We start from the raw sequence: 26,348 nt of genomic DNA, 5'->3' as shown, positions 1-26,348 counted from the left end.
CGTGTGTGTGTGTGTGTCACACTGAGTGTGTGTGTGTGTCACACTGAGTGTGTGTGTGTGTCACAGTACCGAGTGTGTCACACACACACAGTGCCGTTTGTGAGATAGTGCCGTGTCGCACACAAAAAACTTAACACGTTCACTAACAACACCGTATGGTGGTGTACTCTATTTTCTTTTAAGGCAGTGTTATTGACTAATGTGTTGATACTATACACTACACTATACACTACTATACACGACACTACTACATACCTGTCAACCCCTTATCACAGACAAACCCCTCATTACAGATCAATTCCGACCTTATTGGTCACCCCGTGCTCCTTATACATCTCAACGTTCATCCTTGCAAAGTGCCATCACAATGGAGAAAAAAAAACACATTGACAAAAAAAATGAACCCGTAAAAACAAAAATTTTCACTATAAATCCTTTATATGCGTGGCGGCTAGAGTCCTCTCGTCCTCTGGCTTGAGATGGCTGCCACCTATGGGTCAGATGATTGCCTGCCACCATTAAGCAATTGGTAATTAAATATATTTTAAAAAATCCTAAAAAGTGTAAAATTTTGGAGAAAAAAAATTTCACGAAAATAAATTGTCACGCACAACGAGTCTGTGTGCAAAATGTCAGCTCGATTGGATCACGGGAAGTGGGTTAAAAAACGACCGAAAGATTTGCCCGGTCGTAAGCGCGCAAGCAAGCAAGCAAGTGAACTTAATATAAAGGATTTAAAAATGTTTCCTCATTGAAACGCCGTAACTCTATTTCCTGCGCAATAATGCGGGGTAAACCGTATGGGTTGACAGGTGTTGCGATACATTTGGAGCTGATCTCACCCGAGCCGATTTACGCTGCAGGTGTGGGTCCGGTGTGAGCTCATCTGCAATGCATCACACGGTCTAATTGTGCCGCTCTGCTAATTGCCACGGAGAGCCAGGTCCGTTTTTAGTCGTGGTTATTGTGGTTTAAGGGAGGGCAATGACATACCGTGTCAACACATACGGTGTACCCGTGTTCTTGTAGAGGGGAAATCGAGTTCTCTGGCCCATACGGCGAACAGCCGTTTCAATACGGGCAAAAACATTGTCAATTTGTTTGTGTTTCTCCATTGTGATGGAACTTTGCAAGGATGAACGTTGAGATTTATAAGGAGCACGGGGTGACCAATAGGGTCTGAATTTCTCTTATTGGTTCTTACGGTAAAGTCGGACGCTGTCTTTCCGACAGCCCTGTTCTTCACCTGAGGACGGCTGCTTGCGTTGTGGCCGAAACGTCGTGAGAATTGGATTTTATTATGTTTTATTTGTATTATTTTATTATTTCCCTTCTACGTGACTCTACCGAAAGAACCAAGAAAATGAATCCCTGCAGTCACGAAAGCTTTAAATCGAAATTTAGGGTCTGAATTGTTCTGTTATAACCTCACACAATAATTGACTCACCCACCATCTCACGAACTAATCAACTCACTTACCCACTCATTCACCCACTCGTGCAAATGAGTTGCTTGAATTCTCAACTGGTCAAACACAATAAACTTGAACTTCAATTGTAAATGGATTTGTATATTATTATTACCACCACCACCACCACAACATGAGACAGAAGCGCATTTCATCATGACGAGAAGCATCCAATAACAGTTGGTTATGTAAAGACGCTGTGTGTGAAAATTAAGATGATCAACTTTAACGATTTAATAAATTGCAGCAGCACACACATAGATGGTTAAAGTCCAATCGACGAGGTGTATCTGCAAGAGCATTCTAACACTTGGCTAGAATCACAATAGCATAACTCCAGATAGATTACCCACACATCACGGACAGCCTATTATCACCAACCGTTAAAACAGATTTGCCTCATTGAACTACCCTGACCAGCCAAACACAGCCGATAAACCAGCAATTAACTCCAATTATTCAATTGAATCGCGTGCATGACTTTGCTGTTGACATCACAGAACCTACTTAAGGACCCTGATCACGGAGTTCTTCCACGCCAGAGCTGAGCTGTTAACCCCTGATGACGCTGGGTGCAATCGCCAGCGAAACGTCTTACAATGCCTTTCAACATGCCTCTGGTTTGCCGAAAACCCAAATCCATTGGAAGCCCACGTGACTTGTCAGGTGGTGGAGGGTATAGCTGAACAATTAGCGTTATACCTACACACCTTGAGACGATGGAAGGACCCTTACAAATACATGTAAATGATCAATTATGAATCTAACGATTCTTCTCATCAGGAGTGTATTATATGACGTAAGGATAGCAGAAGACTGTAAATTTAAGAGGCAACACATACTGAGCCTCTAAGGACATCCTACACCGTGTTTAGGAATCGAGTGTTTTCAGCTCCGAATAAGTGGCTATAGTTGCACGTGCACGCATAAGGCAGCCATATCAAAACAATGTAACTGGTATTCGTCAAAACATCCCCAGTGCGGATTATATAACCTGTACATTACTCAAACAAGATAACACATTGCAACATCGGCCCCCTTCCAACTGCCAAAGCCACGCTGGAATTTGTGATTGGAATTGGCAAGGTGCACTGTGGACAACCATCTGACAGAGAGGGCCTTTAGCCTGTACAAAATCTAGCAGTTCAAATATGTGATTATGATGAGAAATCCCATCGCAACAGAAAAGCAAATGCAGGACGGAAAACAGATGTAACACGTATCCAGCATTGGGATGCATCGGAATGTTTTGGTAAATACCAGTTACATTGTGAGGATTTTTGTTTAACCATGGGAGGAAACTAAAACACCCAGTGGGGAAACCCATGCAGAACAGAGGGAGAGAACACACAAAATGGCGCCCAAAGTGGGGACTCGAACCCAGGAGCCATCTTGCTGTGAGGCACGAGCATCACCACTGCGCTGCCGACACCAACCTGCCTCCCAATGTAAGTGATTAAATTGACCGTGTGACTTAAATCATAAGCAACAGTGAATATCGTGGCTAAACGTAGCTCATTATTGGCACTGGGAGGCGCCTGTCAAATGCAGTCGGTTCACGCCGTGATGTTTATCATCAGCGGACGATGCAAGGTGAGAACGTTGCCAGCCTTACTGGCATCTGCAGCCTGCAACTACGCCAGCTTACTGGCAGTTGTTGGCTGCAGTAGCGCCAGTGACCTAGACGGGTGACAACAGCTTCGCGATGTGTGACATGTTATCCAAATCACCGAGGATATAGTCATCCACTTCCTGTATGAGTTGCAGCAACTTTGTGTCGTCCGCCTCATCAATCTCGACAAGGTCTTCGAACTCAGGGGTTTTTCCTGCAACGGAACACAAACAAGTATAGCGGCGCTGTTCACCTTCAAGCGGTGTTTCTCAAACTTGTCTTGGCCTGAGGGCCACTCGGCCGATGCAAACGTTTCCGCGGACCACCACCCAGCCCCCCAACACTGGTGACAAACCGCATTTCACTTCTCTATCTAAATACCAGTAATACAAAATGATTCATATTACCGGAACATACAAAAACAAAATAAACGCAGCTATAAGGGTTTTTTTTTAGGGGGAGGGGGCATTCAGATCTTAGGGTTAGAATGCTTTAATAAGGGTAGTTTACCTAACTTAATTGTTTTATAAAATATTACTAAATAGTAATGTCCAAAACAAATGATGTAAACATTGCCAATATTTCCGGATCGACCTGCGTTTGCATCGCAGCCGCGCGGACCACCTGGAGGACCTTTCGCAGACCACTGCTGGTTCCACGGACCACACTTTGAGAACCACCGCCTTAAAACACATTCCTGCGGAGGGAAATGGTAGTAACGTTGGGTTGCTCGGCCAATGGCCAGGGTCAATGGCGGCGTGGTGTATTCCGCAAATATGCCCGACTGTGAGGGCGAGCACAAGCGGGCGTGAGTAGGTTAAATCTTGAGTTTTAAAACGTTGAGGTTTATAAGGGCACCACGGGGTGACCAGCCCCTCCACACCCAGCCCCACCCCTCCCACCCCCACCCAGCCCCTCCCAGCCCCACCTTCCCCACCCAGCCCCTCCCCTCCCCACCCAGCCGCTCCCCACCCTCCCCACCCAGCCCCTCCCCACCCTCCCCTCTCCACCCAGCCCCACCCCTCCCACCCCCCACCCAGCCCCACCCTCCCCACCCAGCCCCTCCCCACCCAGCCCAACCCTCCCCACCCAGCCCCTCCCCACCCTCCCCACCCAGCCCCTCCCCATCCTCCCCTCTCCACCCAGCCCCACCCCTCCCATTTTTGGATGCACGACGGACGGACGGACAGAATAATCCCCTGTGGGTTGGTGTAACCAGGAGGTTACTACCAGAAAACAAGCCAGACCCACTCTCATCTAAAACCGCAGTGGCCGCCGGTTGCCATTCTTAATGCAAACATTTATTCTCAGTGCGCTCGTTGACCCAGCAATGCCCGAGTCTCAAGACTTTTCTTCCTGAGGGTGTCAAGTTGTTGCAGTGGAGGAGCCTACATTGCCGCTGTGTATAACTCCAATTGAGTTACAGTCGACTCTTGGTTATCCGCGTGCGGTTTATCCGATTTTGAGGATTAACCTCGCACCTGATATTTGACATAAATTAATAACTCGTGGATTTTCCCTTAAGCCCAAATTAATCATCTTAAAACAGTTATACATTATTTTTCTTGAAAATGTCCATTACAAGTCATGTGCTTAAAGCGAGCAAATATGTGCTCCAGTTAATCCGAAATCCACGTCATCACCCCTACAGTACAGTAGTTGCATATCTTTACAACGGTAGGCGAAGTTTCAATGATTTTGATTGGCGTGGCTCTGCTATCCACATAGTGTCATAGTGGGTCGAGTCTTCCGCGCGGGAGCAGGAAAGTGCCATCACCGAGCGCACGCATCGATCAGTTAATCGTTAGTATTCGTTGAAAGAGTAACAATCGAAATCGTCAGTTGTGCTGAATTTTGAGTGATTCATCTGATCATTTATTTTTTCAGTTTTCACTTACAAAACCGGGCGATGACAGAGAAACTTAAACATCATTCATACCAATATTAGTGTTTTTGGCATAGAGATCCACGGAAAATAGTTATATGTTTGGATTATACGCGATTTTTACTTATCCGCAGCTGCCCTCCCCGTCATTAGCGCGGATAATCGAGCGTCTACTGTATTTGTATTTGTCTGCTGTATTTGCATGTACATTTTCAGCATTGGGATGTGTGTTATTTTTTTCTAGCTGTGGGGAGGAAAGTGGAAAACACTCGGGAAGCTTATCCAGAAATCACGCAAAATTGCTCCCAGAGTCGAACCCAGGCCCCTTTTCATTGCGAGGCGCGAGCGTTGTCACCACTGCGCCGCTGCCATGCGTGTGCGTGATTTGTCTTACGTGTTATTGTCCACATTAGCTCAACGAGAATCTCACCTGAAGTAAGGCACGTTGACGGTCTGGCACCACGCCGCAGCGGCCTTCAGGTGATGTGCTTCGGTGAAGGTCAGCTATAGACAAAGACAACCCCCCCCCCCCATATAGCCTTAACAGAAAGTTGGGGCAAGTGCTGTTAGCGGGTCGCACCTTTGAAGGCCGGCAGGGCACACGAGGGAGTGGGTGGCCAGCACCACGCCCGTCCGCCTTTGTCTTCCCAGTAGCGATGTTTACACACCGCACCAGGTACTCATTTGAGGCCAAGTTGACCTCGGGGATGTCCAAGACCGGTTCAGATAATCATCACTAGTGATGACCGCTTGTGTTCCGATCGAAACATCGATATTTTTTGTTATTTTTTTCTGTCTACATGGCTTTAATTCAAGATTAAATGTGTTTTTAGTTAACTTTGACGATGATGATTTCACGACGATGGAGGTGACGATGGTGAGACATTCAGGAGGATGACTCCTTGGGAGATGCAGGAGATGCAGGTGTTTGATAACAACACCACAGTTGTTATCATTGTAACACCGGGGGAGCGCTATAGCTGCAACACTTTGCCTGATTGCATTCACATTCGTTTTAAAGGACCTCAAAGTCGACTCGTGTATACCAACATGTAGAACCGAGTCGACTGTAAGTACTTGTAGGGGATGTCAGGGGTAGGAATGGAGATGGCCAGTGGGTTAAGGGGGCATGGCGAGGATCCCCCTCCCCACCCCAAAGGAAGGAGACACTGCAACTTGCAGATGTCTCGTAACGGAAAAGGGTGAATGCACCTTGCCGCACATCACAACTCGCCCGTCGGCAGTGCAGTGTATTGTGTGACCTGCTCAGGGTTATACTTACACTGGAGGTGATGCAATGAAGCATTTTGTTTCGTTGCTTTGAAAACATCAATTCACATTTGCAGTCTGGAAACGGGGACCCGACCTCCTTTCGGGGCTTTTTGCCAGTGCCGAGGGACAACACCACCTTCAGTGAGGGTTCGTCCAGACCTGGCTCCTGGAACATCACAGGGAAAACAACTGGTCGCAAATGCAGCACCGCATTATAACGTGGGTGCCACGGTGGAGAGATGTTAATTACCTTGCCTGGTATACAGGAGGGAGTGGGTTCGATCCCGACCATGACATCTGTAATGGAGAGTTTGCACGTTCTCCTCATGATTGCATGGAGTTTTCTCTGGGTCCTCCAGTCTTTCCCTCCACATTTAGAAACATGAGTTGAGAGTATTTGGCTGTGATAATAAGCCACTTCGTTGAGCTATCATTTGTGGCCAAGTCACTTCTTAAAAATAGCCAGTAGCTCAGTGAGACTTTACTTGGTAAAATAAAACAGTTTAGTTTTAGGCCTTGCCTTGGACTTCAAGCCTCTGCTGTGGTAGTAGATCTCCGCCAGCATGGTCATGGTGGGGTTATTGGCCAGGAGGCCCCCATCCACCAGGTCATAGATCGGCGAGAATAAGAATGGCGCCGAGCTGGTCCACGTGGCCGCCTGCCACGCAGGAAGGTCCGACATGCGATAGTCGATGAGATCTGCGTGTATGATGAGAAAAACCAAATCAAAACAGCACAAGTTTTAGGGAGCCTCTTCCGGTGAAGGTTCTGCCTACCCCTCACGCCGCTCTACTGGCCAGAGTTTGCTGATGAGACACTAAAATGTTGAAACCCAACTGCTGCTAAAAATGCATATGTGCACTCCCAATAGGCAGTGCGACTGATGGGATGCGTCACCTGGAAGACCGGGGGAGTCTCCGTGCTTCTCTGCTTCAGGATGTTTGTAGTTTGTGAACAACATCAGGTCCACCGGAAAAATGTCCACCTTGGTGGACGTCACCATCACCCTGTCACGCGGAGATCCACGTGCGACTGTTAAGACACTCGTGGGGTTTGAGCTGGCCAACCCTCCAAACAGTCAAGGGTCATCTACAGAAACGCTAAGCATGGCCATTTCTCGCTTAGACAACTCAGAGCTCTTAACTGTGCAGTTCACTCAGCGGTGTCTGGCATCTATTTAATGCAGCGACTTGACACGGAGTAGGTTTTCTAGGCCAATGCCGTGATCGACAATGGATTTCAAAGTTAGGTCACATGATCTGACCAAATTTTTGTCGTTAACAGCCCTCTGCCACCCTATGCAGGCCAATTTTTTTTAACTGTGACGCGGTGTACAAGCGTTTTGAAGAAGGCGCCGATTACCGAGGGCGAGTTCAAGATTACTATTTAATGCCCAAGTGGGTCGTGATGCAGATACCTGGGTTGGAGTGATCAGAAGGCATGGGCCAGATCAGCTAAATAACCATGGCTGCTCGACTTCTGTGCAGCCCATGGGCTTGTAATTATGAACACACTGTTCCGGCATCGATGCATCCACACAACATCATTGATGCACGCCGGGTCAAAACAAGAACATCTACTGGATTATATAATTACGGCCCAGCAGATGCGGGCCCATGTCCTTGACACCAGGAATTACTGTGGAGCTGATCTGCCCACTGACCATCGACTTGTCATCTGTAAGATGCTCCTGCCATTCTTACACTCCGGTAGTGGGGGTCCATCTAGGACCGCATTCAAAGTCACAATGGCCTAGTCTCAGCTAGAAGCGGATATTTGCAAGCAGGAATTTTAACATCGCTTGCAGCTGGGGTTGGCATCATCCCCCCTCTTGATGCTGTTGAAAAATGGGTTTCAGGACTGTGGCTCACGCAACTGCAAAGACTGCATTGGGTATGTGGTCCAGACCTCCCCAGAGACCCCAGCTGAAGGAGGAGGTGTTCCAGTTGGTTAAGAGAAAGCGACAAGCCCACTCCAGTCATCTACAACATCCAAAATCGGAGAATGAGAAGGCTTACTGCAGCCTTCGCTCGGAGATTTGGAGAGCCGTGCAGCATTGCAAGGATGAGAGGTGGGCACGGGCTGCTGAAGAGATGAACTCTGCCTCAGTAGCGCAAAATCACAAATCACTATTTAATTTAATCAACAAAGTAGCTTGCAGTACCTCACCTATCACTATCCTTAAGGGAAAGAACAGTAATCCGATATCCGACCCCCAGGAACAGGTCTGCAGGTTTGCAGAGCATTTTTGTGAGTTCTTAGGGGTGGGCAATTCCTTTAGGCCAGACTACATCATGGGGCAAGGTGGGGATGAACCTGGTAGGGCTGCGGTGCCTCAAATACTGGCAGAAGTTGCCACCCCTTCTGAATGGTTCACTGAGGTGTCATCTGTGGAGAAAATGCGAGGGGCAATCTTAAGTCTTAGACCAGGAAAAGCGCCGGGCCGAGACGATCTCCAAAACAAAATGCTGAGGGATGGTGGCATCTGTGTGCAGATTGCCCGTGACATCATCACAAATGTTTGGACCACAGCACAGGTTCCGCAGGATTAGAAGGATGCCTTACTGGTCCCTCCTTTTTAAGATGTCTTCTGTAAGAGGGGCCGGCATAGTTTGTAATAATTATAGGGGCATCTCTCTTCTCAATATTCCCGGAAAGGTCCTGGCAAGGATTATTCAACATTCCCTTGCCAGGCATGCAGATAAAAGGCTTGCGGAGCTCCAATGTGGTTTAAGACCAGGGCGGTCCTGCACGGATGCCATATTCTATGTGCGTCTGCTTCAGCAGATGTGTAGGGAATTCCAACAAGACCTACATCTCTGCTTTATTGACCTGGCCAAGGCCTATGATACCATCAACAGGCCAAGGCTAAGAGCAGTTCTTCTTGCTTTTGGAGTCCCTGATTCTCTGCTCACAATCATTAAGGACCTTCATGATGGTGGGCAGGCCGCGGTAAAGCTATGTAGCCAGGAGTCGGAGTCGGAGTCATTCCCTGTTCACCTTGGGGTGCTACAGGGATGTCCCCTGGCTCCCACATTATTTAACATCATCTTTGACCACGTAGTTCAAGCAACTTTCCATGGCTGTACCGGAGGAATTTCCATCTGGTACAGATACAATTGGAGGCTGATCGATGCATGGGTGCAGTTGAGGGATTGCTCCCTATTGGTGACCAATTTTAGATATACTGATGATCTGGTGATTGCTGCTCACTCAGACGAGGAGATGGAGGTGCTGTTGTTGAACCTGGAATGTGCTACTAAGAGGTGGGGTCTTATCATTAGCACCACCAAAACTAAGCACCTGCCTGGGTATTTTGTGCCATAAAACACTCCACCCCCTCAGCTCCCCATTGGTGATGGAGCAATTGTGGAGAGTGGAGAGTTTCCCATTCCTGGGCAGTGTGCTTATGACCAGTGGCATTATCTTTTCATCTGCTGCATACTGCTGTGCCGAAGCTCCCTGGTCCGTCACTCCACACGAAGCTTTGGGTCTTCTCGGCCACAATCATGCCCTCCCTCCTATACGCTTGTGAAACATGGACCTCTCTAATGGAACATCTGCGCCGGTTAGAAACATTCAGGCTGGCCTGCCTACAATCTATCCTGGGTTTAACCAGGCTGGATTATATGAGCTCACAAATCTTTGAAATATCTGGACACATTCCCATCAGTGAGCTCCTCCGGCAGGCAAGGCTGCTCATTTGTGGCCAGGTTGCTTCTGAAAAAGAGTTCAATAGCTCAGTGGGCCTTGCCTGGTAAAATAAAAAAAAGTTTAGGTTAATAGTTTCGTTTAACATCCAGCCAGGATCTCGGAGCAACCGGCCCAGGGTCCCTGACCTCTGAGCCAGCACACGGCAGCCCCCCCTGGATTGTTGCGCACACTCAGGAGCTAAATGCCAATGTCGAGGTCTGCTAGCCATGACGAGAGGGCTGCAGGAGAGAGATAACTCACCCAGTTGTGCTAAATTACGTTGAAGAACCACAGACTGCAGTTTATCTATTATATACGGTCGATAGTTTGGGTTGACTGTCCACAACCGCACTACTGTGGCTCTTGTCCTTAATTTTCCATTTATGAAAGATATCTGGTGTGCATTGGCCCGTTGATGTTTTGATGCAGTTGATGGTTACACCACCAGTGTCTTCGAGGAGCAATGTCAAAGCCAGGAGGTGGTGCGATGTTTGGGTCGGGTCTCGAATGAGGTGTTTATGATGACGTGTAATGATGTGTAATGATGCATAAGGTTGGTTGAGGATATGTCGCTACCTTGGGTGCGTGGTGGATCCAAGATTAACGTTCTTAAATACACTTCTCATGGCCTCTTTCAGCTTTATGGTTGAATGTGGCTTGGCTCCTCGGAACACTTTGTCCTTCAATTGTAAGTACGTCCCCATTATTTTCGGTGGTTGAAATCCTGAAACAAACCAAGCAACGTTATAAAAAAAAAGCACTTTTCAAGGACAAGTTTTTCTTGCAATTTTTTTTCATCCTAGCGGTAGGTGGTGACGCTCGCGCCTCACAGCGAGAAGGAGCCTTGGTTTGACTCCCAACTTGGGCTCCTCTCGGGTTCCTACCAGTAAAATACCTTCCTCCCCTTCCCCCGTCTGCTCGGATGAGTCCGGTGTGCCTGCTGATACCGTCGATGCCCCCGATACTACCGGCCAGAATGTCCGAATGTTGCAATCTATGATGTGAGGGAGGATGTGGAATAAAACTATTTTATAAAAAATATATATTTTGGTTCTGCACTACATTAGGCTGAATTCCAACTGAGAGAACGAACACTACTCTCAGTGGCAGAGCGGGTGGGAACGTGCTGCTCCTGTGTGCAACCAATGTCACTTGCAGAAGAGATATTTCATAGGTAGCTCAATGGTATCCAGTTCCGTAGGCTTTTCTGTGCGAGCCAAAGCATCCTTTGAAGAAGGGTGGCTCAGAGCTAGCTGTATGATTCTAGATTTGAAGCTTTCGTGACTGCAAGGATTCATACTCTTAGGTTTTTTCGGTAAAGTCACGTAGGTAAAAAATAAAATTAAAAGTTAATGAAAGTAATAATGGAAATAAAATAAAATAATAAATCACGACGTTTCGGAGGCAACACAAGTCTCCGTCATCAGTGGGACCGTCACAGCTAAAATTACTGCATCAAGTGAGCAACATTTATTAAAGGGCTAGCTGTATGATATCAGGTTCCGTGGGCCATTCTCTAATAACACAATGTGACACACTGCTCTGCTAGAGTTCGATGATGATGGTGGTGATGATGATGATGATGATAAGGGAAGACGAGGACTTACCAAGGGCTATGGCGATTGCCAGGATGCCGCCCGTGCTGGTACCGGCCACCCAGTCAAAGAGCTCAGCCAAGCTCCGCCGATTGTTCTTTCGCCAGAGGAAATCAAGGATGCGAGCGAGCACCAGGCCCCGAATGCCACCGCCGTCCATGCAGAGCACGCGGCCTCCCCCACCGAGCACAGGTGCCGCGCCACCACCATCACCACTGCCGCCCGTGACGCTGCAACGAGGGCACAGAGATAGTCACCGAGTCACCATGAGGGTCGGGGTAACTTTTATTTTTCCAGGAAAAACCGCCGTCCATGCAAAGCACGCGGCCTCCCCCACCGAGAGTGACGCTGCAACGCACACACAGAGATAAGCACCGAGTCACCACGAGAGTCGGCTAACTATTGTTATTTTAAAAGATATATTCCACTGAGCTATTTAGCTCTTTTTCAGAGGCGACCTGGCCACAAATGATAGCTCAACGAAGTGGCTGATCATGTGCAAATGTATCGCAGCCAAATCTGAATGCATCATTTTTTTTAATGTGGAGGGAAAAATCTGAGGAACCGCAGAAAAATCCACATGACCACAGGGAGAGAGACACCCAAACTTCAAATATACAGGCGTCAGGGTCGGGATCGAACCCATGACCTCCTGCGTACCAGGCAAGGTATTTAACATCCTGCCACCGTGCCCCCCCCCCCAAAATTTGGGTTGGATGGCCACAATCCAACTACTGTGGCTTGTCTTTCATTTTAAATTGCCTGCAGCGCATCCCCCGCATTGATGTATAATTAATGATAGTTTTTTGTTTATATACATACATCATCATCATGACTGGTGGTTGTCTGATCCTCGCTCAATTCTGGCCTGGCCTGGCTCAAAAACATCAATACACAATCGAGGTGGCATGCGGTTGTGTGAACGGTTCCCGATTTTCTGGTTATGTTCACAGCAGCGGCTTTTGTCTAGCCATCGAACGAAGATGATCACTGTTTCGCGCTTTCAGATGCGCTTCTATGGAACGCTCTTCCGTTGATATGAAGCCACTGCAGCTATGCACTTTTAAATCGAGATTGAAAAACAAATTTCTTTCGAACTGCTTTTTGTATTTAGTTTGTCCTTCCCCCGCACCTCCAGTTAGCGTGGTTGGCTATGTACGGTGCAAAAGAGGTTCAACACATACATAACCGGTACTTATTCACAACGATACGTCACAATTGAGTGCAACCCGTTTGTAAATCCACTGCTGGATGACGAGGGCTGCTGCCCCAAGCTGTGTCCAAACCCGGTAGGAATTTTACAACAAGGACAGGAGGGGGATTTTTGATATTGCGTGAGGATGCACGAAGCCCTTCTTGGATCTTGATCGACTGGGCTCAGAGGTGGCGATTGTAAAAACATTCCTTGCGGAGGGAGCTGGTAAGAACGTTGGGTTGCTCGGTCAATGGCCAGGGTCAACGGCGGCGTGGTGTATTCCACAAATATGGCCGACTGTGAGGGCGGGCACAAGCCGGCGTGAGTAGGTTAAACGTTGAGTTTTATAAGGGCACCACGGGGTGACCAGCCCCTCCCCACCCAGCCCCACCCCCACCCAGCCCCACCCCTCCCACCCCCACCCAGCCCCTCCTCACCCTCCCCACCCAGCCCCTCCCCACCCTCCCCTCTCCACCCAGCCCCACTCCTCCCATTTTTGGATGCACGATGGACGGACGGACACAATAATCCCCTGTGGACTGGTGGAACCGGGTGGTTCCTACCAGTATAAATTATTTCAGCGAACAGAACAGATTTTAAAAAGACAAGATCCCAACAAAATACCTTGATTTGCCGTCTTCTTCCGCAGTAGCACCGGAGTCATTGGGTCCTGGTCCATAGTTACAGAAATAAACAGAGTTACGTGGTCTGTGTTGTGAGTTCTGTCTGCTGGGGGCAGCAGTAGCATGATCATCAATGCGAGACGTCTGATGCCACTGTCCGTAGTTCGAGTGTCAATCACTGGTCTGGATTCACTCGGCGATTTTCTGTGACTTTCATCGATGCCAGGAGTGTGCGTAGAACATACGCTCCTCTCTCTGATTCTTAACCCTTCACCGTTCCGAAGACGTAAGCATCATTTATTTTCATTCCGATGACGTACGTATACGTTTTCTTGAATCGGAACCAGAAGAAAAAATAAAATAACTTTACTGGTACCGAGACTCCCACAAGGCCATGCGAGTGATACAGTTTGGCGTCAGTTATCATAGAGTGCGGTTGTGTCACTACGGTTGAACGCCCCATCCCTCTCGGGACCCCGCTTACAACTCCCCTGGCGTGGCCGGCCCCGCGCCTGGCCACGCCCCCCTTCCAGAACCCTCGTGGAGACTCTGGATCCCCATCACGTGATCCTGTCACCCCCGACTGAGGGTAACCCCTGCCCCCACCTCGTCCATTTACGTGCCCTCCCGGGTTCTCACCTTGAAACCTGAGTTGGCGCTGATGCGCGTGCGTAGGCTTCGCCGTGTCGCAGCAGTGACAACACCTGGTCCTTCACGCCTGCACAAACACAACAAACATCGTCACAAGGCGCCAGTGCAGTGGTGAAAACCCTCGTGCCTCGCAGCTACAAGGGGTCCTGAATTCGATTGTTAACTCGGGCGCCTTTATGTGTGCGGAGTTTGTACTTTCCCCCATAGGTAATACAAAACACATAATGTAACTGGTATTGGCCGAGCATTTAACTTTTTGTTCGACGCTATTTCGCCTCCAACAACAGCGTAGGGCTGAGGAGCGACGCTCAAAACAACGAGTGGAGCGCAGTGCGGATAAAACGCAGCAAGTTGACACAGCAGGCGGCACAGCTGGGTGCATCTGCCAGTCATCTCAAGTCAGACAACCCATGGCACCTGGGTCTGCACTGTGACCTCCTGCCAGCAACGAGACTGCGACGCTCCACGTGGCCTCAAAGTGCACCTAGCCTGGCACAGGCGCCGTGGTGACATCACTCCCACTTAGTGGCGAACGGCGTCTGTTGTTGTTGTCGTCTACGCCAGGGGTCCCCAACCCCTGGGCCACGGACCGGTACCGGTCCGTAGCCTGTTAAGAACTGGGCCGCACAGCAGGAGATGAGCGGTGGGCGAGCGAGCGAAGCTTCATCATCTGTATTGACAGATGATGAAGCGTCATCATTTGTATTGACAGATGATGAAGCTTCATCATCTGCATTGACAGATGAAGCTTCATCATCTGTATTGACAGCTGCTCTCCATCGCTCGCATTAAAGTCTGAGCTCCGCCACCTGTCAGATCAGCGGCGGCATCCCCAGATGGGACCGTCTAGTTGCAGGGAAACAAGCTCAGGGCTCCCACTGATTCTGCATTATGGTGAGTTGTTGAATTATTTCATTGTATATTACAATGTAGAAATAAAGTGCACAATAAATGTAATGCGCTTGAATCATCCCAAAACCATTCCCTCCCCCCCCCTCCACGAAACCGGTCCCTGGTGCCACAAAGTTTGGGGACCGCTGGACTCTACGCCGTGCGCATGCGGTGAAGCGAGCCGTGTGCCGATCTCTCACCCCCGGCGTGCACGTCTGCTGCAAGGTCCCACACCGAATGTCCATCTTTATTCTCCACCGTCAGGTCAGCTGAAAACAACACCAGGGCCTTCACCACCGTGCACAGATTCTGAAAGCGCAGAGCACAGCAACGACTGTCAGGGCAAGCGCTGTTAGCAAGTTGCGCCTATGAATGCCGACACGGCACACGAAGGGGTGGGTGGCCAGCATCTGCGCCCGGCCGCCTTTGTCTCCCGAGTGGCTTTGTTTACACACCGCAAAAGGTGCTCACCTGCACTCACCTAGCTTCTCTCTCATGCACGAGAGGCGTCCCCTATAGCCGTCTCACAGAGACGCGCACGCGTGGAGCTCACCTGCAAATGGTCAATGATGCCGCTTGAGCTGTGGCTGTCGCTCATGTTTTGCAGGATGCTCTGTAAGGACACGAAGCATCATCACACACAAGATCTCCATATAGCCTTTAATAGACTTACACCCAAATTGTTACACAACAACTTCCATTCGCCACTAAGGTAGCTTCCACACAGCATTACACATCCAATGAAGACCTTAAATAAACACCGGCGGAAGCCCCTTACCTGCAACTCCGTCTCCGAGTCAAGAGCTTCTCAACATAAATTTCGACGACACGTTCTACTTAATTTAATAAACTTTTTAATAGATGTTTTCTCCTACATCAGAGTGCAGCGCCACATTAAATACGCACTACAATGACAATAGTTTAAAGCGATTTGAAGCATGTTTTTTTTTTGGGGGGGGGGGGGGGCAGAGCTTTGTGACGTCATATTTGAGGGGGGGTCTGAATTTGTGACGCCGTGTGACGAAGGGGGGGGGGGTTAAAAATCGTCCAAATTCGCGTGACGTCATTTATGGACGGCCCCTAAATCAAGGGCACACACAATTCGTAGATTTGGCCTCCAGGGGTTGGGGGGGGGGCAAGGTGTGCCCCCTTCTCCCCGCTCGTTCAAGTTCAAGTTCATGTATTAGGTGTAGCCCTGTGAGCCATTCGGCTCTTGAATCGGGTGCAACCGCAACAAACAAAAAACAAAAACATGAACAAGAAAACATCTTAAAGTGAATATGTGACTAAGTGCAAATCCAAGAAAAGACAGCAAAATATTGCAGAAAAAGCACCGTACACCAACGCAGTGTGCAAAAATCCCAGTGGGATGCAAGTCAAACAACAACAACAACAACCACAAGACAACTTAGATTAAGGCCATCAGTCTTACTCCGTACTACAACAAACAAACATGGCCAAACCAGTGAAGTTTTCGAAATCACCAACTGGCGGGTGGCGAGGGGTCTAGGAGGAGGTGGGTGTCTCACCTTGATGGCCACGTGCAGGGGCGTGTCTCCGTGGGCCTCGTCTCTCGCGTCGATGTCGGCGCCATTGGCCAGCAGCGCGATGACGGCGGAGAGCGCCCCGGCACGTGCGGCCACGTGCAGTGGCGTGCTGCCGGCGCCATTACGCGAGTCCAGCGATTTCGTGCCGCCCTCCGCTAGGTCGTAGATCAGCTGGCGCCGCCGAGGGGACGAGGCACAAAGTGTGGGTGGGTGCGCAACAAACGTGGCAGAGACTCGAATTCGATTCCCGCTCACGGCAAGCAACACCAGTGACGATTATGTGACTGTGACTACATTTAAAAAAAAATCTACATTGAAAATAATGTATTTATTCTAGATTTGAAGCTTTCGTGACTGCAAGGATTCATACTCTTAGGTTTTTTCGCCCCTTAACTTGTATTTATGAACTTGTATCTTGAATTTTTGTTGCCTCACTTGATACAGTAAATATAGCTGTGACGGTCCTACCTGATGACGGAGACTTGTGTTGCCTCCGAAACGTCGTGATTTATTACTTTATTTTATTTATATTATTTTATTTCTTTTATTTTTTGCCTACGTGACTTTACCGAAAAAACCTAAGAGTATGAAAATAATGTCTTTAGAACTGCTTGCTGTGTATGGTTGTCCTTCCCCCGCACCTCCGATTAGCACGGTTGGCTACGTACGGCGCGAAAGAAGTTCAACATATGTGTGACCATCACCCCTGGGGAAACAAAGTAGGCCGGGCGTGGTGCTGGCCACCCCACCCGCTCGTGTTCTATTCCAGCCCTCATCGGTGCTGCTTTTGTCTCCCACGTGGCAATGTTTACACACGGTGGCGCCCCTTAAATTAATTAATAATTTCTAATTGCATAAGTACATCTATTCCGTGGGGTTAAATGAATTAGTTAAGTACTGTATAGCACATATTTGCGAATACGGATTTTATGGATAAACAAGTACCAAGTGATGTGAGATTGGATATTAAATTGAGGCCACAAAGGTGGGTCATGTATGGTACTTCAAGTGCAAATCTAAGAGCAGAATGATAAAGGGGGTGTCGTCTGTTTAGTGATTCATTAGTGGCTGATCTGTAATCAGCGTCACTGTAATGCATATATTATCAGAGTATTTTTTTTGCATTCTGACCACAAGTATCGTGGTTAATGCAGACATGATTCCTGTTTTGTTGCCAGAAAAAAGGGGAAAACCTATGCTCATTTTGGTACTGGAAAAGGAGGTCCCATGATGAAGCATCACAGCAGTCAAACAGTGGTAAAACAATAGCTTCAACAATTACACAGCAGCAGCAGGAACATCGCACCCACCCCACCCTTACCGCAACAGCAACAAACAAAACACGTGGCAGCACCCTCCTGAAAAGAGTCGTGAGACTCGGCGAGGCTTTCCTGGGTAAGTAAACAAGCGCAGTAACAACGCCCTGGTTGTCAGGCGTCGTGATGGAGATGCTGCGTTACCATGGCGACGTCGTCGTCGACTTGAGCGGCCATGTAGTGCGCTGCCACGTTCCCCTGCTTGTCCGCCACTTCCGGGCGCGCACCCATACCCAGCAGCCCACGCGCGCACGCCACCTGCTTCGCCTCCACAGCCATCATCAGCGGGGTGCGGCCGTTGTCGTTCTCCGGCTCGTCGATGCTCCTGCCGCCACAACGACAAGGACCCCCCCCCCCCCCCCCGTGTAGCCTTTACAAACTGTTTGGGGTAAGTGCTGCTAGCGAGTAGCACCTGTTCTTCACCTGAGGACGGCTGCTTGCGTTGTGGCCGAAACGTCGTGAGAATTGGATTTTATTATGTTTTATTTTTATTATTTTATTATTTCCCTTCTGCGTGATTTTACTGAAAGAACCAAGAAGATGAATCCCTGCAGTCACGAAAGCTTTAAATCGAAATAGCACCTGATAATAGTTTTTTTACCCTTCTATCTGGCAACAAAACTGACACCTTTTTTACAAGGAGTCATGTTTGCATAGACCACAATACCTGCAGCCATAATGCAAACAAAATGGCTGCAGGTATTGTGGTCTGTCTCCCCAGTGCCAAGGTTTACACATCGCATGAGGTACTCATTTGAGGCTGAGTCGACCTAGGGGAGGCCCAGGACTGATTTAGATAAAAGTCACTGGTCGCCATATTCGTAGCACACGACACACACACACACACAAAGACACAAAGTTCCCCCGTGTAGCCCACACAGGCTGTTGGGGAAAGTGCTGTTAGCGAGCACCTATGAAGTGGCTATGACCACGACCGGCCACTTTTGTCTGCCCAGCACTGATATTTATGTACAGGACCTGGTACTTATTTTGGCTGTAAGTGGGAATTGAACTCGTGCAACTGCCTCCAACTCCCCAGCAGTGTCCTTGACGAGCCTCCTCCACAGAGGCCGATCTTGACACCGCTGGTAACGATCATCGGAAAGTCCACCCAGCTCCACATCCTCCTGTACCGTATCACTCCATCGCTTCTCCAGCCCGTGCCACGCCCAAACAGAAGTTACTTGGGAATGCGGTGGCTCGGCATGTGGGCTACGTGACCCAGCCAAATTCAACATTCATCTTGTTGTTATAGATTAAACTCGTATGTGACAGGATGTGGCCTCGCTTCAGCCTGTGTCCAGCGGCCTCCCCGCCGCACCCACCTGCAGACCTCGGCGTGAGACAGGGCCTGGTGAAGGCCGCAGTAGGCCGCCACGTGCGCCAGCGTCCACTTCGGCCGCTCCTGGAGGCACCGGGCGACGGCAAGGAGCTTGCGTCGTCTCTGCTGGTCGTCGTCGCCGTCGTCCCGCGGGCAGCTCGTGAACGGGCGGAGGGACGCGTCCAGCCGTTCCGCCAGTTCCCGCGCCGCGCCCTCGTCACGCTCCGTGAACACTCTGCGATGCCGGGTAGTGGCCGAGGGGAGGTGGGGGGGACCACATGGGAAGACCCTCAAGAAAGAACTTGAAAGGCTATCCATCGACGGTCCACGTTCCGGCATTAGCACATAAACTCACCGCTGATATTTTGTCCGGCGTGCTCCGAATAAGCCCTGTCTGTTGCATCACTGCGATCCCGATCTCTTCCCCTCCTGGCGTTTCCCCCATCGCTCCCTTATCCGTCTCCTCGTCCCGTGATAATTTCCCTTCCTCCTACTGATGAGCTCATCCCCTCTAAGTGTCTTGCTTGTGAGTCTGATGACTCGATCACCCGTTTCATCTGCTCTCGAACCCTCATCTCACCCAATGCAAAACCCTCATCTCACCCGATTTTATTATTACTTACCAAGAGAGCCTCACCAAGTCTCATGCCTCTTTTGCAGGAGATCCCTGTGAGGATATCACAGAAGGGGGCAATGTTGCTGCTGTGTGTGAGATCCTAAATGAGTAAATTGCAGGTAATTTTTCAGCATTTGGGTTGTGGTTTGCTGACCAATACCGGTTAAATTTCGTGTGTTTTTTTAGCTATGGAAGGAAACCGGGGAACCCCATGTAGAACATGGGGAGAAGATACAAATTCTACACGCAGAAAGGTGGCCCAAGTTTGGAACCAAACCCAGGCCCCTACTTATTGTGAGGCACGAGCGTCACCACTAGAGGCCGACCGAAACTTAATTTCTGGTGTCGGCCGAGACCGAAAGTGAACCGAAAGTAAAAAGTTGACTTTCGGCCGAAACTGAAATTAAACCGAAAGTAAAAAGTTGACTTTCGGCCAAAACCGAAACTATGCCGAAAGAGGCCATTTGCCAACTTTCGGCGCCGAAACTGAAACCGAATTTCGGTCGTCCTCTAGTCACCACTGCGCCGCCACCACCACCGCCCTGTCGCCCCACGTGGAAGCATGGCCCTCGGAGCAGCTCCTTTGCGTGAAGCGAGCGACGTGGAACGTGCGCGGACCAAGCCGTCCTCACCTGGCCCACCGCTCGGGTTCTTCTGACTCCTTCATCACCCCATAGAAAGTGGGCGACTCTGCCCCAACCTTGTGCAGGGTCACGGCCTCCAGCTTCAGCACGGAGGCCCCCAGATCTTGAGCAGAGAAGAGCTCATACTCCAACGAGATTATCGTTTTGGGGATGTTGTCCATGGCGTGTCACCTGCGGAGTGTCACCTAGAAAAGGATATGGCATTCCGATTCGTAATTTATTTTTTTAAGGGTGAAGCCACTTTCGTAGTGACATGACCAAATTTGTATTTTTAAGACGCCTTCACCACCCGACGTGGCCAAATATATTAAATCGTCACCCGGTGTATGGGCGTTAAACGTGCTGATTATTATGATCGTTTCAACCCATTCATCTTGTGAGTTGAACAATTCTCACAAAATTGGAATGGATGGTAGTGGCCCAACTCAAACCAGTTACGAATCGCAATATTTGCCTGCGAAAATGTACACCTTACTCATAATATTTCACATTTGAAAGGCACATTTCATCCAAGGATCCCAACGTGCCGCGTATGGAAAGCAGGAAATAAGACAGAGCCAGCATAAAGGACCGAAACTATGGGGAAAAAGCCATTTTAAAGAGGTGAGTTTTCAGGGCAGATTTAAATAGCTCTATAGATTGTTCTGTATTGGGGTGAGACACTGTGGTGGTGGTGTTGTTATCACCAACTGCCCGTGGGGATTGCTTGAGGTTATATTACTCATTGGCGGGATCCACATCTTCCATACCCGACTCCCAGTGTTGCACAGAACCTCTGCTTATCTATCCTGCACGGGCGCAACTGCGACTCCGACTTACAAGAAGAAGTTGAAAAAAAACCTCACCGTAAAGTCACCCAAAAACGCCTCTCTCACCAGGTGATACGACACATTAAACGCATCGTTCGCCTAAACATCGCGCACCTGTCTAAGCCCTGACATGGACACTTTTACCCACACACAGGTGACAGCCCATTTAGACATGTTTACATCTATTCACCCAAATCTCTTTATCCACACAGATGGCCAAAAGTCAAAATGTGAGAATCCAAATATTCATGGCTACAAGATACGGAATACTGCACACAAATTATGAACCATGAAGATGAAACGTTCACGCTCAAAGATTACATAAAGTGCGATTATACAGCTTGCAGAATGCGAGGGTCTTTTCCGTAGTGGAAGTGGAATTGAATGTAAGCAATAATTTGTCGTGAGTACTCACCACAAGCCATAACCTTGATCACATGCATCGCCACTCACCTTGAGCCTCACCACCACCCCGAATACTCACTACTACCTTGACCCTGAGCAAACACATCCACTCACCTCTACTGTCAGGGTATCTCGAGTGCTTTCTCTGTGCGGAAGAAGACGGGGCCAATGGTGGCGATCCGCAAAGTCCGAAAACGTTTAATCGCACATTAATATTCATCCAGTCCACCAGGAATCCACACCCATGCCCTAGGGCGGAGGAAGGTTTGACTTTTCTCTCTACGGTTAACGATACACTGCCTCGTGTCCTCACACGTGTTCGCAACTCAAGTGATATCATCCTTGCCCGAGAGCAATTATGTGTGGGCGAGCGTTAGGACTGTGGAGCGTGTCGGTCAATATAATCTAGGGTAACATTCTGCACCACAACCTCCTGTACAATACAAGCTCCTGTTGACTGCTCAGGTGTGGCTGCTTAACATGTGAGATTTTCTTTTATCACCCACTGACTAACCCACTCGTAAAAATCCCAGTCACCCTTTGACCCATTCGCCCATTGTACTGTATTTGCAGAGTTGGCAGAGCCTAGAGGTGTTACATTATGAGGAATTAATTTCATTGTTATTATTGACACTTGTTTGCCCAGGGAAGACTCACTGAGTCTCAAGACTATTTTTCGGGAGGTTCCTGCCAGAGTCTTCACAGCAGACGGGCGATGTTGCTGCTGTGTGTACTTGCTTACCTTTACTACACTTTGCACTCCCATCGTATTCTGTATTGTTTGCTGTTGTAACTTTCCGAACCACCCCTACTGGACATCTGTTGTATTGCGACTTACGAAGAGTTTGACTTACGAACAGGTTGCAGGGACGAATTACGTCCGTAATATTTTGCTGTCTTTTCTTGGATTTTCTGTTTGCATATAGTCACTTTAAGATGTTTTCTTGTTTATGTTTTTGTTTGTTGCGGTTGCACCCGATTCAAGAGCCGAATGGCTCACAGGGCTATACCTAATAAATGAACTTTTGAACTTTGAAGTCGAGGGCTGCCCTATCAGATAGCTACATTGTGTGTGTGATGGTGGGAGTAGATTTTCATATATCGGAGGGAACCCAGAGGAAAACCATGCAGAACAGGGGGAGAACATAACAACTCCTGAGTCGGAAATTAAACCCAGGCCCCTTCTTACTATGAGACCTGAGTATTACCACGGCGCGGCCACCACTCTGCCATCTAAAATATTACACACCATGCTGATTGCAACATGTGCAGGCGGCTATGCTGCACGTGATCTCTAATGCAGCATTGCAGAGGTAATGAGGGTTGTTGGATCACACACACACAGTCCTGAAACTCCCAAAATCTCCTGGCAGGATATCATGGCAGTACAGCAAGTGGGTTTGATTTCCAACTGTACTTCATCTGTATAGCGATTAAGCGTTACCCCCATCTCACACGTGTGAGTTTTCTCCAGGTCCTCTCGTGTCCTAACATATGTGTAGTGACATAGCGCTGACTGTTGTACAGCAGCTGCAACTGCAGGTGGGCACTTAGCGCACACGCCGCTGAGCATACGCGTGTGTGCCGGCAGGGCGGAGGAACTGGGGTAAGGGTCACGGTAGACCTCGTGAGGAAGCCCCTGGAACCCTCTGGTGAGTTCGAGAAGGGTGACGCGGCTAAGGCGGAGCCGGGGCGGAGCCAGGGCAGGGCAGAGCGAGGGCGGAGCCAATCGAGCCTAACCTCGTGCCTAGAACAAGGGGAATTCTCCTCTCCACATCTCCGTGCCCAATGAAGGACACGTCCCCTGGGAAAAACAAAACAAAAACGCAAGGCTTCGTCTCCACTGGCTTCCCCGGTCAACTCCAGACCAGAGATCCAAGTGGGAGGAATACTGGAGCTTCTACAAACCCTCCCCATTAAAGCGCTTTGTTAATCGCAACACCAAGTTCCACCACAATATTATTTACTCTCTCCCTCCTATATCCGTCCACGCCGCCGTTCCTGCTGACCCTGTGATGTGCTTCCATCCCCACCCCCCTCCGCATCACTCTCAAGTCATCCTCTTTCTCTTCTCCCACCCTCACCAACCACCCATCCTCCCATTCTCTCCCATCCCTCTTCTCCCTTCACATCTTTCTCTTCCTCTTGTCCCCCCAACCCCCGCCTCGCCGTACGGCAGACCCCACTGCAAGGCACCGGATGTTATTACTGGGGGTCCCTGCTCCAGGACGAGGCTCCCCGTTACCTGTCAGTCCACGACTTCACCCCCCCCCCCCTTCCTACGCACTGCTTCCCTTCTACACATACCTGCCATCCTCCGGCCGCCTTATACCCCTCCTTCCGTCCTCCTTTTGTGTAGTTCCGTCTCGCCCAAATGGATTACCGCGGGTTCTCTGCACTTCATCGCTAGAATCTTTCACCGTGTCGTACCAGGCTCCCGTTTTGTTGTAATAAAAGTGTATTAAAAAAGTTGTACCATTCCACGGCAGCATTCGGGGCAGTTGCTGAGGAGTGGAGTCCGGCTCAAAGCAGTCCTGCAAAAATGTGGACTCCACCTGCTCTGTCTGAGTTGGGTAGAGCGTTTATCTCTAGCACGTGTGGGTTTTTTCTGGGTGTACTCCCACATGTAAACACTTATTATTTCAGTGAATCCTCCACAGCATATGACAGGTTGAAATTATTACGATATAACAGGTGATGTTTCGGGCAATAGTCCTGTCTTCATAACACAATAGTGGGCTGAGAGAGACAGTGGATTATAGTAGTTGGAGACTTCAATTTATACCGTGGTTTCTTATGAGAATTACATTTAAAACAACTTTCTGATGCACAGATTTTAAATAGGCGAATGAATAGTTACCTATTAGTCACCGATCGACGCTAAAGATCGAGGAACTTTCCATTCTGCATGATGACAGATTTCAAACCCTGACCTATGCTTTGTGTCGTGTGCCAGTTCGGTTGAACCGCTGTTAGCTTCCAGAACGGTTCTAGACAATATCCCGAATCGTCAGCACAGGCCGGTCTTGGTACATATTGGGGTCGAAATCCCGATGATCATGTCCACCTCTGTGCCATGATACAACTTAAGGAAGGCCAACTGGGAACCTTTTACTAAAGACATCGAGCGCACCCTCTCCTGGATCCCACCAAAGCCATAAAACTTCTAACACTTCACCAAGATTATGCTCAAAGCAGCCCACTCACACATCCCCCAGGGTTACCGGGTGGAATATACCCTATCCTGGAGCGTATAAAGCGAGTCCCTGCTCCAGGAGTACATAGTCAGGAAACCCAGAATGTGGAAGAGCTCTCCTGGAAGGAAGCCTGGGCAAACACCAACCTGCTGCAGAAATCCATCGTCAGCGACCCTACAATCCTCCAATTAGCAGGTGACCGACCAAGGAAAATCTGGTCCTCCTTTAAATCGGATTTGGACACTCCGTGGAAGACATGGGACACTTTCTCCACGAATAGAAAATTAGCGAAGAGTCCAGGTTGTGACCGTGGTGGTGGGACATCTCAGACTGTGCAATATCTCGTGAACGACTGCCCAATCAGATCATTCAACGGCGATCTGAAAAATATCCACTTGGCTACTCCTGAAGGAGTCGAATGGATATCATATCTCGACATAGAGTTGTAATGTCGCAATCCCCAAAAATGCCATATAAAAGAAGAAGCAGCCGTTGAATTACAAACCCGGCACATTGCATTAAAAGAAAAGGGTGACCTGGGCTGTGGTTTCCCACCTGATGATGATTTCTTGTGTTGCAATCGAAATGTCGTTATTTTATTTTATTTTAAAACTACGTGACTTTACCGAAAGAACCAAAGAGTATAGTACGCACAGAATATTTACAAACGAGGACTAAACTTAACAATAGCTTCATACACAGATTGAACAATGATGAGCAATGAAGGTGAATTAGATTTCAACACAAAAAAAAAGACGACGCAACGCAATTCGTGGAAGACCAAGCGACTCGGTTGGGACCAAATATTGGCAGCAGATGAACTTTCTCAACGTGTGACAACTGGTAAATGAATTGGCTTAAGGCAATGATGAAACATGAAGAATAAGCTTTACCCTTTCTTACCTGTGATGAATCGCACGTGTAATTTTGCACTCTGCGTCTGCGACGTGTTGCTGTGTTTCCCCCTCGCGTGCGAATGGGAAACGCTCTACCGCACACAGACAGAACAGGTGGAGACCACATTTTTGCTAAACTGCTTTGAGCCGAATTCTACCCCTTAGCTCCTGCCCCGAATGCTGCCATGGAACGACTCACAACTTTAAACGTACAAGTGCAGCCTGCTGCTGCTGATTTTTTTGTTCAAACGCCATGCAGAAGAAGGAGAAATGAAAGGAGATATCAAGGGCACTCGGTGGAGCATCCTCGCTGCGCGCAATTGCCGAGTCACCAACGGTTCCCCTTTGCATGTCTAACGCCTCGACGCTCGCCTCCATATAGAGCCATTAAAAACAGTCACATCTCAGTTCAACTCGGGGCTCAAGCCACCTCCACAGACCGGTAAATCCACTCTCCTGTTGTCATAAGGGGCACTGGGGATGTCTGCATTTTTGGCCAAGAAATAGACACTCCACATCTTATTGTGCGCATCAGGCTGTCCAAAAGGATGGGCAATTGTTGACATGCCACAAAGTTGTACTCTGGAGTGTGATCCTAATTGATGAATGTGCAGGTAATTTTACAGTGCTGGGTGTTTGGCCGATACCAGTTACATTGGTGGGGTTCTTTTTAGCCAGAGGAGGAAACCTTCCCTCTTTAGTTTGGTCGGT

General features: G+C 48.8%; 1 protein-coding gene across 3 annotated transcripts; it reads right to left on the bottom strand.

The window, feature by feature from the left end:
* Window positions 1–4,975: 4,975 nt before the first annotated feature.
* Window positions 4,976–25,895, bottom strand: LOC133357909 (85/88 kDa calcium-independent phospholipase A2-like). 3 transcript variants are annotated; one of them, XM_061576088.1, is made up of 15 exons: window positions 21,659–21,867; window positions 20,319–20,515; window positions 19,075–19,305; window positions 17,894–18,074; window positions 16,416–16,604; window positions 15,440–15,499; window positions 15,087–15,195; window positions 13,988–14,062; window positions 13,346–13,394; window positions 11,539–11,756; window positions 10,508–10,655; window positions 7,136–7,245; window positions 6,759–6,937; window positions 6,249–6,404; window positions 4,976–5,470 (listed from the first exon to the last, which is right to left on the bottom strand). In XM_061576088.1, exons 2-15 carry the CDS (start codon window positions 20,489–20,491, stop codon window positions 5,393–5,395), a joined length of 1,956 nt encoding a protein of 651 aa, XP_061432072.1. In that variant the 5' UTR covers window positions 20,492–20,515; window positions 21,659–21,867; the 3' UTR covers window positions 4,976–5,392. The 3 variants fall into 3 exon arrangements, with proteins under 3 accessions (XP_061432072.1, XP_061432071.1, XP_061432070.1); XM_061576087.1 differs by lacking the exon at window positions 21,659–21,867 and adding an exon at window positions 25,645–25,895 and having other exon boundaries at window positions 4,977–5,470; window positions 13,346–13,391; window positions 13,985–14,062; XM_061576086.1 differs by lacking the exon at window positions 21,659–21,867 and adding an exon at window positions 25,645–25,895 and having other exon boundaries at window positions 4,978–5,470.
* Between the last annotated feature and the right edge of the window lie 453 nt (window positions 25,896–26,348).

This window comes from Lethenteron reissneri, chromosome 60 (assembly GCF_015708825.2).
Source record: "Lethenteron reissneri isolate LAM-NWPU_2019-01 chromosome 60, ASM1570882v1, whole genome shotgun sequence".
NCBI classification, from domain to species: domain Eukaryota; kingdom Metazoa; phylum Chordata; class Hyperoartia; order Petromyzontiformes; family Petromyzontidae; genus Lethenteron; species Lethenteron reissneri.
The sequence above is the reverse complement of the archived record's forward strand: the minus strand, read 5'-3'. Positions and strand labels throughout refer to the sequence as shown.

Excerpts from the sequence above, each read along its gene's own strand:
- LOC133357909 (XM_061576087.1), bottom strand. The coding sequence starts at position 20,491 with ATGGACAACATCCCCAAAACGATAATCTCGTTGGAGTATGAGCTCTTC. Across the intron at positions 19,306-20,318 it reads GAACCCGAGCGGTGGGCCAG|AGTGTTCACGGAGCGTGACG; the intron begins GTGAGGACGGCT and ends CCGGCATCGCAG. Across the intron at positions 7,246-10,507 it reads GGATCCACCACGCACCCAAG|GGTGATGGTGACGTCCACCA; the intron begins GTAGCGACATAT and ends TCCGCGTGACAG.